This window comes from Mytilus galloprovincialis, chromosome 10, assembly GCF_965363235.1.
Source record: "Mytilus galloprovincialis chromosome 10, xbMytGall1.hap1.1, whole genome shotgun sequence".
Classification (NCBI taxonomy): Eukaryota; Metazoa; Mollusca; class Bivalvia; order Mytilida; family Mytilidae; genus Mytilus; species Mytilus galloprovincialis.
In genome coordinates this window covers 41,315,962-41,332,145 of record NC_134847.1, presented here as the reverse complement: position 1 = coordinate 41,332,145, position 16,184 = coordinate 41,315,962, and the positions used below count along the sequence as shown (strand labels likewise).

The following is a 16,184-nucleotide window of genomic DNA, read 5'->3' as shown; positions in this document are numbered from 1 at the left end:
AACTGTTTGCCCTCTTTAAATAAGGAATTGATTATTATAACTATTATTAAAATATAAAGGAAGACCCCTTACTCTACAATACGAGAAACCATAAGCAGAGGTATAGAAGAAAAGGGTTTTGTCATCCTATGACTTGAACACTGTCATAATAGTTTACAACTGGTATAATTGTGAATCAAAGAATAAATCCCAAGAATCCACAGTAAAAATTATATGAAAATACTAGTATTGTTTGGTGTTTTCCAATTTCCATTTGGGTATAATGATTATACAGCACCCTTAACTGTTTAATGACATTAGGCAAATCATATCTTATTTATCATGACCAAAATTGTATGCATGATTTACTTCTTTTATCACAAACCACATGTAAGTTCATATTTCAGACACCAGATATAAAAAGTGAAATAACAAAAATACCGAAATTCCGAGGTAAATTCTAAACACCACACCAGGAAATGCAAAATCAAAAGCGCAAACCCATCAAATGAATGGATAACACCTGTTTTTCTTGACTCGGCAAAAGCATTTGTGTGTAGAAATTGTTGGATGAACTTGGTTTTATGGTTGGCTAAAACCTCCCACTTGTACGACAGTCGCATAACATTACATTATATTGACAACGATGTGTAAACGAAAAAAAACAGACGTAATAGGTAACAATATTAAAAATTTGAGTACAGCAGTCAACATTGTGTTATAATCTTAATCATTAGCAAACACAAATATGTTAACAGATAAAAACAAAAAGTCATATAGACAAAGCACATTGGTAAAAAGGAAAGACGAGAATGCAAAATGTACCATAGTCCGATGATCTGTATAAATTACATATCGAAGTTGCAGTACTTTGTATAGGACATATATTTCATTTACAGGGTTTAAACAATATATTCCAACCCTTATCCAATGAACTAACGCCCTAAAGTTGTCTCTGTGTGATTGTCTCATTGGATATCTCTTTGATCTTTTATTCATACCACAATACAAACTGATAGAAACCTGGAATTACCTTATTCCCGTTGTGGGACGGTTGCAACAATTTAGCGTAGCAGCCTAGAACAGCATTTTAGGAACGTATCAAACAAAAACAGAAAGATTCCAGACAATGTAATTTTAAATAAAATTTTATGTTTGTTTATAATCAAAGCTTTCTGTATACTAGTATTAAGACATACAATAGTATATAACATTTGGTTAAAAATTATATAAACATCTCCTTGACCTTTTTTTTGTGATTACTTATCACCATGTTCCCTGAGTATAGCTATTGGCACTAAAAGTTTGAAATGCAAAACCCCTTTTCTGCAACTGTCAGTATGTATAATTGTCTTAGCTGGGAATACCCTGTTTTGATCTTAATTCTTATAGTTCCAGCGATTCATAAAACACGAACGGCAAAGTATATTGTTCATTCCGATTACGGTATTAATGTTTCCTGTTACACTCCTGTTTATTTGTGACAAGTATAGGTTTTACTTTTCTGAGTATTTGTCTGGTTATCTTAAATAATTATCTCAAATACAAATTTCTGATGCCGAAAAGACAGATTCTTCTAATAGAAATATTTTCGCTTCCTGATCTTCAGTTTTGGGCCAGTTTCCTATGATAAAGTTCCCATTTCCGTCACATGCAACACTGTATGGCACTTCAACGTCAAGTTCGTCAGCTCGATATATCTTCAAGAGAATACCATCACTGTCCAGAACGTGGAAAGTCTCGTTACTATGGTCACAGGCAACAACGTTTCCGGTAGAAACGGAAGTGACTCCCGTTGGATCAAAAGGTTTTCTAAAGTTGTGAAATGTCTCTCCAGTGTAGATGTGTTTGAGATGTCCCCTTGGATCACACATGATCAGTCGTCCGGTTGTCTGTCCTGTGGAATCAATCGCAATTATGCCACCTGTTCTAGTGTTCACTGAACATCTAAGTGGAAATGTAAAAAGAAGTTTTCCATTCTGATCACGTTCTATTTCTAGCAAAACCGTATTAGGTGGTTCGATTTCGACAATTTTTCTAACACTGTTTTTATCTACCCACAAGTTTCTTTTCTCTGAAAGTCCTAAGAGAACTGTATCAGCAGCTGTAATGCAAACGCATGTTGGTAAAAGAGATTGGAAACAGTTTACTGCTCTTCTTTTTCCACGACGGGTGAATACAGACAGACTTTTATCATCAACACAAGATACCCAAAGACATTCACTCTCCTTTTGTATAGAAAAGTCCAGGAAGTTTACGTTTACCTGGGTTAGTTTGTGGATCGATTTGTCGTTGGCAATTCTTACAAGTTCCAAACGTTTCATTCTTATGTCTCCAATCCAAATTATATCGGGGCTAACGATACTCACAGACGTAATTCGACTCAAATCGACAGAGAATCCATTCGAATTCCCGTGAGATTCATCTTCATCTACCAAAAAGTTGAAAACTTGGTCCACAGTTTTGTCCAAAGATTGGTCTCCAGAACTAACAGACATTGGTGTGGATTCATTTTCGGATTCTCTTTGGGTGAGCATTAACGATCCAAGCGGTGAAGGGAAATTAGATAAAATGTCAGGGCCTGGAAGATACTGAATATCATTCAGTTCTGGGTATTCAAACGGTTCCCAATCTCGAACACTTGCGTTGACACCTTGTAATAACAAATGGGTGTCGTTCGACTGAGCTAGCAACCTAAGACGCTCCCTTTCCTGGATTAGACGTTTATTGCGCTTCAGAATACGTGGTTGGAAATCGAAAACTTTCCTCTGTTCAGTTTTAGAAAATTCGTCTAATTCCATCAATAAAGACTTCGTCCATCCATCAATTTGCTCCTTAATCTCCCCATTTCTACGGATAACCTCATCTTTAAGACGTTTTGTTGTGATTGTATGCTCTGATTTCCATGTCTGTATTCGCTCCTGTAAATGATTCACAGCTGGTATCTGGATCCCCTCAATTTCTGATGTAATGGACTGAATTTTGTTTCTCTGTTGCTCGTTTACAGTTTCAAGTTTTTCAAATGTATGTCCGTTATGATTTGAGGTGACGCAATCTAGACAAACAAGCTCACTGCAAATTGTACAGTATAGAGAAATTCTGCCTTTTGCTTCACAAGAACATAAAATGTCCACAACAGCTTCTGCGGTGCCGCCTTTTGATCCAAAGAGGTTCACAAAACTGTGGGATTTAAAGATTGATTTTCGAACATGGCCTTTCTTGCAATTTTCACAAAATGCTTGTTTGCAGGTTACACATTTCCAACGCGCACATTTTTGTTTCAGACATTTGTCGCATGTGGCTAAAAGATATATCTTTGTCAAACTCTCCTCTCGCTTTAACATCGTCTTTCTTTCAATCTTTTCAAGCTGTTGCCACTCTGTATTTAAAAATGTTGTTACTAGCTGTTACAAGTTAACTTGTGTAACAAGTTTGTATACCGACTGAATGTAAGAAAAAAATATAGTATTCATTTTCTCAATTTGACTTTTTTAATCAGATTATAATTAAGGGGTGCTTAGAGTTTATTGTGTATCAGAACATGCTTTAAAATAAAATCTTCGGAAAGAAATGCTCAAAATAACATATAAATCAGTGATATATAGGTAAGCACTGTGGATATATATAATATATTCTTCATAATGGTAATAAATTGCATTTTAAGAAATGCATATTTCGAAACCTCCGTGGTGAACCTCTTCTTAGTAAAGTAAGAATATACCCAAGATGACAAAGTAAAATTATTGAAGATGAAATATGAGCAAAAGTGTAAACAGATACTATCCATCAAACAATACAGTTTAACGCATCAAGTGTTATGATTTATAAAGGGATCAAAATGTAATTTCACGATAGACACTAAATGTCTAATTTAAAGTTTATTTTGTAAGCGAAACCCTTTTCATATGTTACAAATAACTTTAAAAATAAAACTTTATTTTATAAAATCATAATTTTTAATCATAACTTAAATAATGAAGTGGGCAAAACCATTTATATGTCCGTCGCAATTTAAAAATAAAATCAGATATAAAAGATAAAAAGGCTAAATTTAATTTAATTTCATATCCACCCTTCTTATAACCAGGTTTGTGTCAAGTCAGGAATACAACAGTAGTTTACTATTCTTAACGTTACTCAATGTTAGTTGATAGAATTTAAGGTTTAATCTTGACAGGTTTTATATGGACTTTTGTAATTACCTTTGAAAACGGTTTTAATTGTTTGTCATATTCTTGTCTGGCAAGCAAATTCTATGTAAATCTTATCAATCGATTTATGACTTTTGAACACCTGTATACTACAGTTGCCTTTTATATCTCCGAGAAATTATCAAGACAAAAAAGTCACAAAACTCTAATGGCAATAGTAATCAAAGGTACCAGGATTATAGTTTTGTACGCCAAACGCGTTTTTCGTCTACATAAGACTCATCAGTGACGCTCATATCAAAATATTTAAAATCCAAACAAGTACAACTTGAAGAGTATTTAGGATCCAAAATTCCAAAAAGTTGTGCCAAATACGGCTAAGGTAATCTATGCCTGGGATAAGAAAATCCTCAGTTTTTCGAAAAATTCAAAGTTTTGTAAACAGGAAATTTATAAAAAAAAATGACCACATTATTAATATTCATGTCAACACCGAAGTGTTCACTACTGAGCTGGTGATACGCTCGGGGACAAAACGTCCACCAGCAGTGACATCGACCCAGTGGTGTAAATAGTTATTAAAGGTACCAGGATTCTAATTTCGCGTTTCCTCTACATAAGACTGATCAGTGACGCTCATATCAAAATATTTATAAAGCCAAACAAGTACAAAGTTGAAAATCATTTCGTCGCTGGGCTTCTAAAATGTCGTATATGACTTTTTTGACTAAAAATACTTTTTGACACCAATGGTCTGGGCGGGAGGAAATCTTTGGTATCACAAAATAGCATACAGTTAGACCAATCAAAATGTGTGAAATAAGACATATTACAAAATTGCCAATTCCGGTTTTTTTTTGTAAAGTTTGCTTCCAAAATGTTGTATGAAAACTTGAAAATCGTTGTAGAATGGCTTTGGGAAAAAAATAATTGTACATTTCTTTATTTCTGTGAAAATAATTTAAGTTCTTGGATAATCCAGAAATGTCAAAGTTTTTATTTAAATCACTGCTATTTACAAAAATGTTCAAGTACACATACGACATTTTGGAAGCATGCATTTTGCCAAAATTTTCAAAGCCTGTTTGTGAGATATTTTTTTCTTGAAAAATTTGTAATTTACAACATAATTTTAGAAATGTTCTGCCAAATACGGCTAAGGTAATCTATCACCAGGAATCAATGGAAGTTAAAGTTCGCCATAACGGGCTTATATTTTAAAGAAGGGTCAATTCTGTGAGAGATGTGTTGCATGAGACGATACAAGTATAACTGTTATTTTCTAAATTTGGGACATTTATATTTGTCCTTTACCTGGGTGGATGCATGAATTCGCAGACAGAAATGAAATGTCGATTGCAATTTCTTGAACAGTGTGATTTTCAAGCTCCCAACACGTAAAAATTATGATAAGGTCCCGCAGGTTGCCTGCTGCAAGACCAAATTTCGATCCCAATAAACCCTCATTTAGTATGTAGTCAGTCGAAATTAATGCAGTTCATGCCGTTCGACTTTTTTTACGGTAATCTATACCGATTGGATTAATTGTTTATATTTTTGAATATAGATAAAATCGTTAGGCAAACATCATCATCAATAAATATTCAATATGTTCTAGTAAAATATAGTTCTGGATTAGAGGTAAAAATGATCAATTTTGGGGATTCATTTAGGAACGTTTAGGGCAAGATCTTGACACTTGATCCGCACGAAATGATGAGTATTTTTAACGTATTGAATAAACTGTCATTCCTGTAAGATTTTATTTTGTAGTTCGAGTAAATATGAACTTTGAACATACTGACTTGTTTTATTTTTGCTCATTCACAACGGAAGAAGATTTATTAAATTAAACATTAGTTCTGCAAACTAATACAGGTTGGTCATATAGTGAGTTTCCGAAATGCTCGACGAATTGTTTTGTCTGTAAAACGCCATGCAGTTTGCCCATCAATTTCAGACTAAATCGTTATAAAAAATAAGAAAAAATAAGGACTATCTAGTGGTATACATGCAATGGACTAATATCAAATATCAATGACTTTCCATCCGTTGGTTCTTTTTCAACCTACCTTATCACGAACATAATAAATGGAGACGACGCCATTTGCGTGATTTAGACGCATTTAAGTTTACAAAATATTGGTCACTGAGAAGTTCTCGATTGAATAGGCGAATGATCTTTGGGGAATGTAACATATAAATTGGTTAATTTCCGGGGACATTTTTTTGGGATCGATCCCTTTTATAAATGAACAGAGTAAAGGAAGTATTAATAGTTTATGGGGAGTAACACTTACTTAACACTGATATTAGTGGTAAGGATGAGCCGCTGGAATAGGTCACTCAGATTTTGAGCTTCATGTCTTTTAAACCGGTCGTGAATACATCAGATATTTGTCAAATATATAAATGTCGCCTTGAACTGGAGGGATCATGGAGAATCATAAGCTATAAATATATCTTCTGAACATAAAACAGGACACAATTCGATATGCATAATGAGTCTATGATAACCAATGATCCATTTATCTTCACCGTATAATGCTGAACACGTTCCTGTCCCATCTCCATAATTATGTTGTCTTCATAACGCTCGGATGTATAAAAGAGGGACGAAAGATACCAAAGGGACAGTCAAACTCATTAATCTAAAACAAACTGACAACGCCATGGCTAAAAATGAAAAAGACAAACAAACAACAGCACACACGACACAACATAGAAAACTAAAGAATAAACAACACGAACCCCAATATAAACTGCATGCTAGACAAGATACGAGTGTTGACAATGAAAATTGCCAATGAAAACTCAACATAGTGTCCCATGGTAAGTACTGAATAATCCTTATTTGGATTTTTAACCTATGATGAAGAACCGGGAATATCCTCACTGTACTGGGTACCAACAATACACACAACTTTTATATTGCTGGGTTTGTCAAATTCTCAACGAAATCTCTTTCTAAATTACTTACATCTATTTTATTATGAATCAAAGTCGGGATTTGGAGCTCATGTGTTACTACCTATTGTAGCAGGGGGCGTATGAATCGGATGTGATTACTAAACAACCCTAAAAAAATCTGTTAGATTGCACAGTACAATCTATCTCTTTCATCTTGCATTCGCCTTTAATACTCTTTTCACAAGTTAATCATTCTGAACTTAAGGAGAGATTTGAATAGCTAGTCCAACTTTATTTTGTATAATCATAAATCATAGAATGGCCAACGTAGATACATATATCTAGTTTAAGGTGGTACCCAACACTACACTCAGAGACGCTCAAACATTTTTTTTAAAAAGGCCTAATAAAGTACGAAATTGACAATGTATTTGCTTGAAGGACGTGATTCGTTATAGAGTTGGTGTCTTCTCTCTTAATACACGGGGGGTCTCTTCCTATATGAAGATATATACAGTGCCCGCTGGAACGGGTCCCTTTTTTACGCATCAAAAATATCAATGGGTTGCGATTTCATCAAGATAATATGTCAATGGGTCAATAATTTTCATCTTTCCATTAGATTTTTCAAGTCCAGATGTAAAAAATCAATCTGTGATAACTTAGGAATATATGAATGGGTTATGATTTTGCCATGAAATATGTTAATGGGTCAGGATTTCACAAGACTGCAATATATGAATGGGGGAGTTTTCTAAATACCGATTATTCAAAATTTGGTGAGTGTTGAAGAATGAAACCACAGATACAGATGCTAATCCGCATCACATCTCGACTAAAATCTAGATATTGACAAGTGATGGTAAGAGAAAAAGAAAATTTCGACATATGAGATGATTAAATTAAAGCTTTCCAATTGTGAACTTCTATATACCAGTGTATATAAAGTGCGAATCCAGCTAGTTCATTTTCACTGTCATATGCGGGTATGTCTATTGTAGAATAAAGGATCATGGGAAAACTGTATTTGTTTACGTTTTGAAAATACCAAATTAATTGATTTGAAGGAAAGTTTTTACATATTTTCATTGCGATATGTCTTTATTATGTACAAACAAAGCATTAAAGTTCAAATAAGTGTTATAAAAGCAACATAATATAGCATATCGATTTTTGAAAGCGATCCATTTTAACTATAGATGCGATGAATTATCACTGTTAGTGCAGTCATTTCTGATGTGGAATTTTCGAAGATGCGAGGAATTTTTATTGTAGAATTATGTGATAAATGCACTTGAAACAAATGAAAACACTTAGTTGATGACTTTAGAATTTATGATAAATGTATTTTCAAATTGAAATACAAACTCCTCATTCATTCTTTATCAAATATATAGCTTTTCAAACTTGTAAGAAAAAAAAATGTCATATTGTATTCTTCAAATTACGTTTTTCCTTGATTTAAAAAAAAAAATTAAAAGATATTTCTGTATTTTTTTTAAGTCAAAGATTGATATTGCGGAGTTTAAGTGCAGTCTGTGTAAAATAGAGACGAGTACATTTGAGGACGTTATCTTCCACGCAATAAATAAAAAATATGCATCTTGAAACGCAATGGTGACAGAAAAGCTTATTCCGCGTCACGCTTGTACCCCAACGCGACCCACTATTCTACTCTTTTCTGACTCATATTAAGCCCATTATAAATATATTAAAAAAGTGTTTTTTATCCCTTTTTATCCCGTCTCGTTTCGGGTTGAGCCACAGATAGATAAGATGTCATATGTGACAATGAGACAACTCTCAAAACGAGTCACAATTTATAAAAGTATACCTTTATACGTCAAAATACGGTCTTCAACATGGAGTCTTTGCTCACACCGAACAGCAATTTATAAAGGGCCCCAGTGTAAAACCTTTTAAACGGGGAAACCAACGATTCAATCTTTATCAAGATGTACGTAATTAGTGGTGAAGTGTCATGGAAATGGATAAAAAAAAAACAAGGATAAAGATCCCTATACGATTCATAAGACATTTTAATTAATTTCCTACTGCATGTAAAGCAAAACTTTGGTTGACTTGATTGCTTAGTTTGTATAATTGTTTATACAAACTTTGTAAATAAGATTGACATCTTTAAACAATATGTATTTATATAATTATTATATTTGAATTAAATTGGGTGTTATCATAATGATTGTACAAAAAAAAACAAAGCAAGCACGCTAACTAAAGTCTTGCTTTACATGCTTAAAAAAATACGCTGTAATAGATAAAAAAAAAAAATATCATAGAGTGAAAATGCGCCGCATATACAATAATAATGAATCGCTCTACAGTGAAAATGAAAGAATAGTATCATTATTCGACAGTAAACATGACTCGCATAAAGAAAGCATCATAGTGGAATTCAGTTCAATATGAAGAAACTGAATGACAAAACCTATTCTACGTTATACAACTTTAATCATTGTGTTAAAATGAATATTTTTTCTGCAACAACATCTTACCTGTTAGTTATAAAACACCTGCACGATCTGTTCGTGAAATGTCCTAAATATTCACCTATTTTGGTATATATTTCACAGCTATTTGGATTTAGGCGCGAAAAAAACCCGTTCGCATCTCTTACTTTGTTTTATTAGTATTATGTGTTTCTTAACATATACTTTTTAACTAATTTTCTTCAAAAATAAAAAAAAAATCGTCTGTTTATTTATCATTCTACATCAAAAATTTCTGGCATATACAGTGAAAATGATATTTTAGGATCCGCACTTTACATACACTGTATACTAGTAGTAACAATGAAGCAGCACCTGTATAAGAAATATTATATTTCTCATTTGGAAGGGCATTCCAGAGCTTGTGTTTCTATCACAACTTCCTTGATATGTGATATGTAGGGTTATGAATTAAAGAATATTTTTCACCAAGGTTCCTATTGATAAAGGTGAGGTATTCACTTTAACTTGTAATGAATATCCTCAACTATTACAGTCTATAAGTTTAGTAATGTAATACCATTTGCATATGCAAATCTAGGGAGGGGGCCCTTTCATGGGGAAAATTTGGTTGATTATATAGGGAATAACTGAAGCATGACTGGAGACCCCCCCTTATGAAAAGTTCTGGATCCGCCACTGATTTGTTGGTATTTTTGTATTTATTTGTTTTTTGCAATGTTAGTGTCTCTTTTCTGCTTAGTTTTGATTTCTCTTTTAACTATTTTAGTCTTGTATAGGAACACTTCTCTGATGTGATTGTTTTTTTAAGGGTTTATAATTTGTAAGGCGTATTGTGCCCTTTTCAGATCAAGCATAATTATTAGAGTATGCATGCTTATTTGCCCAACTTAATGATGCTTGCATATTAATATTTTGTTTGCTAGATGAATGCCGTCATTTTTTGTGTCTATTATTTACATATCTGTAAAAGATAGTCCAGATGCTATACGTTAATTGTCTTTAGTTTTCTAGGTTGTGTCTTGTGTACTATTATTTGTCTGTCTTTTTCTTTTTTAGTCATGATGTTGCCCGTTTGTTTTTGTTCTGTAAGTTTGAACATCCTTTTGGTATCTTTCGTCTCTCTTTTAATGCTATGCCAGAGTAAAATAAGAGTGCACATTCTGGAAATTTGTGAAATGTATTGCCTATTTTACTAGTTTATCATTGAATTCATGTTGAAAGTTGAGGTTTTACTACAAGTGCCACACAAACATTATCAATGTTCAGATTACCCATGCTAGACAGTATGTTATTACCTTAAATTCCATACATCTAACAAAGTGGTCCTATCGCTAAAAGTAGCTGAGAAATCACAGGCACTTGTTTTCTATCCATAGGAAGATCTATATATAGGGATAGTAGATCTTCCCATGGATAGAAAACAAGTGCATGTGTGAGAAATAGATCAAACCACAAAGTCTTGCCATTGATCAATGAACCATGAAATACTTATCAAAGGTACCAGGATTATAATTTAATACGCCAGACGCGCGTTTCGTCTACATAAGACTCATCAGTGACGCTCAGATCAAAATGGTTAAAAAAAACCGAACAAGTACAAAGTTGAAGAGCACTGAGGACCCAAAATTGCAAAAAGGTTGTGCCAAATACAGCTAAGGTAATATATTCCTGAGATAAGAAAATCCTTAGTTTTTCGAAAAATTCATAGATTTGTAAACAAGAAATTTATAAAAATGACCATATAATTGATATTCATGTCAACACCGAAGTGCTGACTACTGGGCTGGTGATACCCTCGGGGACGAAACGTCCACCAGCAGTGGCATCAAAATGAGGTTTAAGTCATAATACTTTAGAGAACAGCCCGGATTTTCCCTGATATTCAACATTGAAACCATGTAATTGATTGTTTATACAAGCAATTAAATGATTAGGTTAAGTGCTTCATTCACAGTTGGTGTCCACTGATGTTATCAAATGAACACAGATGGTTAGCTGGTCAAGATTATTCAATTTCCATATCCTCTGTACTAAATACATTTTATATTCTTGTCTATAAAATATTCTAATATTCAAGATATTTTGAATGAAAAAAAAATACTTTAAAAATTCATTTAAATAACACATTAATTTAATTTTTCTTTAGGATTTCTGCAGCTAATTTGGAAATGCTATGATAATATTTTAAATTTAGGAAATTTGATATGTTTTAATATTACATTTATATTATTATCAATAGGGTCCAGGACCAATCAAGTCTATCTTATTGTCCTTCGTAATTAATTCCATTTTTCATGTGCATATAGCTGGTATATTCAGTGAAGGATAAATATTTCTTGTTAAAAAAGATTTTATGGAATACATTTTTATGCCCCACCTACGATAGTAGAGGGGCATTATGTTTTCTGGTCTGTGCGTCCGTTCGTCCGTCCGTCCGTCTGTCTGTCCGTCCGTTCGTTCGTCCGTCTGTCCCGCTTCAGGTTAAAGTTTTTGGTCAAGGTAGTTTTTGATGAAGTTGAAGTCCAATCGACTTCAAACTTGGTACACGTTCCCTATGATATGATCTTTCCAATTTTAATGCCAAATTAGAGATTTTACCCATATTTCACGGTCCACTGAACATAGAAAATGATAGTGCGAGTGGGGCATTCGTGTACTGAGGACACATTCTTGTTTTGCATTTATTTTGATTTTTTTTTAATTCCCACTTGCAAGCTTGTAGAATATTTATTGTGTGTGTATATTTAGAATAAAAATCAAAATCATGGTCTGTGGTTCTAATACTAAAGGTGTTTCGGTTACGGTAACCTATCCTCATCAGGCATCCCTAACCTATGTGTCCTTTCTTGTAATACTTGGAATGGTTCGAATTTGGTTTCAATTATTGGGATACTCCAGAAGCGGATTTAGAGGGAGCGAAGCCCCTCTCCCCTTTTTTTGAAAGAAATTTGATTGATTAAATAGGAAATCACTGAAGCCTGACCGGAGCAGGCCCCTCTAAGGCAGTCAGTGTACTCAATAACAATATTGAAATCAATCAGGTTCAGGACCAATCCATATATTCATTAAAATAATACCCAATTCTGTTGACGTGCAAATGTGAAGGCTGTGAAGTGGACACACCCCCTATTTATTTTCCACTGAATAGAGGGGCAATATATATAAACCACTTTTATTGTTATAGTATTGCACTGAAATGAGTGAGATAAAACGCTTAAAATAAGAGAAAATAAGTTGGAATATGAAATTGAGAATGGAAATGGGGAACATGTAAAAGAGACAACAACCCGACAAAAGAGCAGAAAACCGATGAAGGCCGCCAATGGGTCTATAACACAGGGGGAAAATCCAGCACTAGATGATGTTTTAAAAATGAAAATTAAGCACAACAAGAATGTGTCCACAGTACACGGATGCCCCACTCGCACTATCATTTTCTATGTTCAGTGAAATTGGCCGGATAAAAATTCTAATTTGGCATTAAAATTAGAAAGATCATATCAAAGGGAACATGTGTACTAAGTTTCAAGTTGATCGGATTCCAACTTCATCAAAAACTACCTTGACCAAAAACTTTAACCTGAAGCGGGACAGACATAAGGACGGACAAACGGACGCTACAACCAGAAAACATAAAGCCAATTTGGGGTTATATACCACATAAGAAACAAATACACAGTGGCACCCATCACAACTATGTTTTGTCAATAACTTGGTTTATATCAGGTTAATTAGTGTAAATGTGTATTCATGTGGTTTTTTTGTTTGTTTGTTTAAATGTACTTTAATCATTCTAATCATTTTCTGTGCTTTATTTTGTAATTCATTTGATTGTATAGCTCAAATTTTGGGCACCATGATTGGTTAATAAAATTATCTTATCTTAAAGCCCCTCTATTATTGTAGGTGGGGCATAAAAATCATAAACAGCTGCACCATGAGCTAGAGCGCATGATACGCCTAACGGTTTTCAAGAATACAGTTCAATAACTTCTCAATGTCATACCAGAAATTTATGAAAAAGGGGGGTTATCTTAATAGATATAAATCAGTCAACAAAATTTTAGATATAAATCAGTCAACAAAATTTAACGAAAAATGGTCAAAGCACTTTAAGGTTATTGTCTGAAAACTAAAAAATCACTCTTTTTCATGAATAAAATCCAATAACTCGGAAATGTGGGGGTAAATAATTTATAAAAAGCGAAAGGGAGCTTAAATAAATAGATATAAACAATTCACCAAAGTTTCATGAGAACTGCTGAAAGCATGTTTTAGTGTATCTCCAAATACTAGATAATGTTTATGTCTGACATGTTAAAGACAGACGGACAAAGATATACCATAAGACTTCCTTTAATCAGGCATATAAAAAGGGGGAGGGGTGTTCTTATCCCAAATTGTCTTTGCTTCATGAATATTTTATTAAAAAAATTGTTTAAATATAAAGGAGATTTTGTTTTATCATTAAATCAAATTTATAAAAAACAATCTTGAATGTGTCCATAGTACACGGATGCCCCACTCGCACAATCATTTTCTATGTTCAGTGGACCGTGAAATTGGGGTCAAAACTTAAATTTGGAATTAAAATTAGAAAGATCATATCATAGGGAACATGTGTAATAAGTTTCAAGTTGATGTAACTTTAACTTCATCAAAATCTACCTTGACCAAAAACTTTAACCTGAACTTCGCACTATCATTTTCTTTGTTCAGTGGACCATGAAATTGGGGTAAAAACTATATTTTGGCATTAAAATTAGAAAGATCATATCATGGGAAACATGTGTACTAAGTTTCAAATTGATTGAACTTCAACTTCTTCAAAAACTACCTTGACCAAAAACATTAACCTGAGGTGAACGGACACACAGACGGACGAACGAACGAACGGAGGCACAGACCAGAAAACATAATGCCCCTCTACTATCGTAGGTGGGGCATAAAAAATGAAAATTACAAAGAATATTCATTTCTTAATAAAATTAATCTTCAAAATAACATCAATTATCAATCTATTCAATTAACATTTGGCAAAAAAATGAAAATTAATAAAAAAAATATTCAGAACTTTATTTTATATTCCCGTATTTGAGCATGAAGTTGATAAATTAACAGTGACTTGATTGTCAAAATCTTATGAAGAATATACACGTCACATAGATAATGTTACATGTAGTAGAAATTTTTCAAGAAAAGACAGAAAATGCCAAAATGTTGAACGTCTTATCAGATAATCTATATGTAACATCTGTGGTCAGTTTATTTGGAAGAGTGATAAATAAATTACAAGGACTTCAAACTGTGAAGGTAATCAGTTGTGAAATTTGAGATCCCCTCAAATCTGAGGGCATTCTTCGGGCTGTACTATAAAGTAATAAGAACCCTTATAAAAAAACATGATAACCTTAGAATCCTTCAATACACCAACTGTAGTTTACCTATAGCTTATAATATCTTAGAAATAGACTAAACCATAAAAACTTAGCGTTGTCCAATGAGGCTGTGTGAGCCATGTAAATGAGGTCAAGGTCAGATGAAACTTACCAGAGGGATATGTACAACTCAATCATTTCATACATCAAATATAATTAATCTTATGCTTAAAGTGTCTGAGATAGAGACTTCACCATGTCCATGAAATGAGGTTGAGCTCAGGTTAACACTACCCGATAGACAAGAATTGCAAGGAACCCTCTACCAATAGCTATCCTATATCTCATAATCAGTGAGTATAACACTTCATCCAAAAATCATAAAAATGAGGTTAAGGACAATGGACACATTACAGAAACTAGATGTGTCAAAACGACACGAATGGCCCCGTCTCAAAAAGTTGAAAAATCTGCAATTTCAATAACACATGTGGACACAAACATGATGGTAGTCTCGCATATCAAAAATCAGCACAAAATCTGGAGGCTTATAGAAAAAAAGTCTGTTCAACTGTGATTTTCAACAATTTCTCAATTTTGGCAAAAATTAGCGGAGCGGAACGAAACTTAAACTTGATCTGTAACTCATCATGGTTAACTCACATATCAAAAATCAGCCCAATATCTGAAAGAGTTTAGAAAAAAAGTCCGTATAACTGTGATTTTCAACAATTTATCCAAGTCCAATGCCCATAATTTCGGCAAAAATTAGGGGAGCGGAACCAAACTTAAACTCGATTTGTGGCTCATCAAGGTTAACTCACATACCAAAAATCAGCCAAATTTCTGAAGGAGTTTAGAAAAAAACTCCATATAATGGTTTATTGCGGAATGACGGAATGTCAGAATTATGGAATTTTGGAATTACAGACAAGGGTAAAACTATATGGTACCGACAACTTAGTTGCAGGGCCATAAAAACTTTGTAACATATGGTATATGATACACCAAATATGTATACGAACTATGAAACATACAGGTCTTTTACCTTCTGAAATATAAGTCTTCATATTAATAGTTTTGTGTAATTGACTCTGTCACTGCCGCCCGATTGTAATCTTTATGTCTCACATTTTGCTACTTTCATCACAGGCCAGACAAAAATACTTGATCAGTACCTTGTTAAGGGCAATACTGTGATGCATGGTTTGTTCTCAATCACTTTAGTTTTTGGTACATGTATCTATCAGTATTTAAGAAACACTTATTAAGGACATAAGAAGGGCAAACAAGTG

At 33.4% G+C, this 16,184-nt stretch overlaps 2 protein-coding genes across 2 annotated transcripts in view; both read right to left on the bottom strand.

Annotated features, from left to right (window-relative positions):
- LOC143047584 (proteasome subunit alpha type-1-like) overlaps positions 1–16,184 on the bottom strand; it is a 331,701-nt gene that overhangs the window by 237,352 nt on the left and 78,165 nt on the right. The gene's annotated exons all lie outside the window — the stretch shown is intronic.
- LOC143047580 (uncharacterized) lies at positions 1,149–3,389 on the bottom strand. Its single transcript, XM_076220684.1, has one exon. It carries the CDS (start codon positions 3,321–3,323, stop codon positions 1,518–1,520), a length of 1,806 nt encoding a protein of 601 aa, XP_076076799.1. The 5' UTR covers positions 3,324–3,389; the 3' UTR covers positions 1,149–1,517.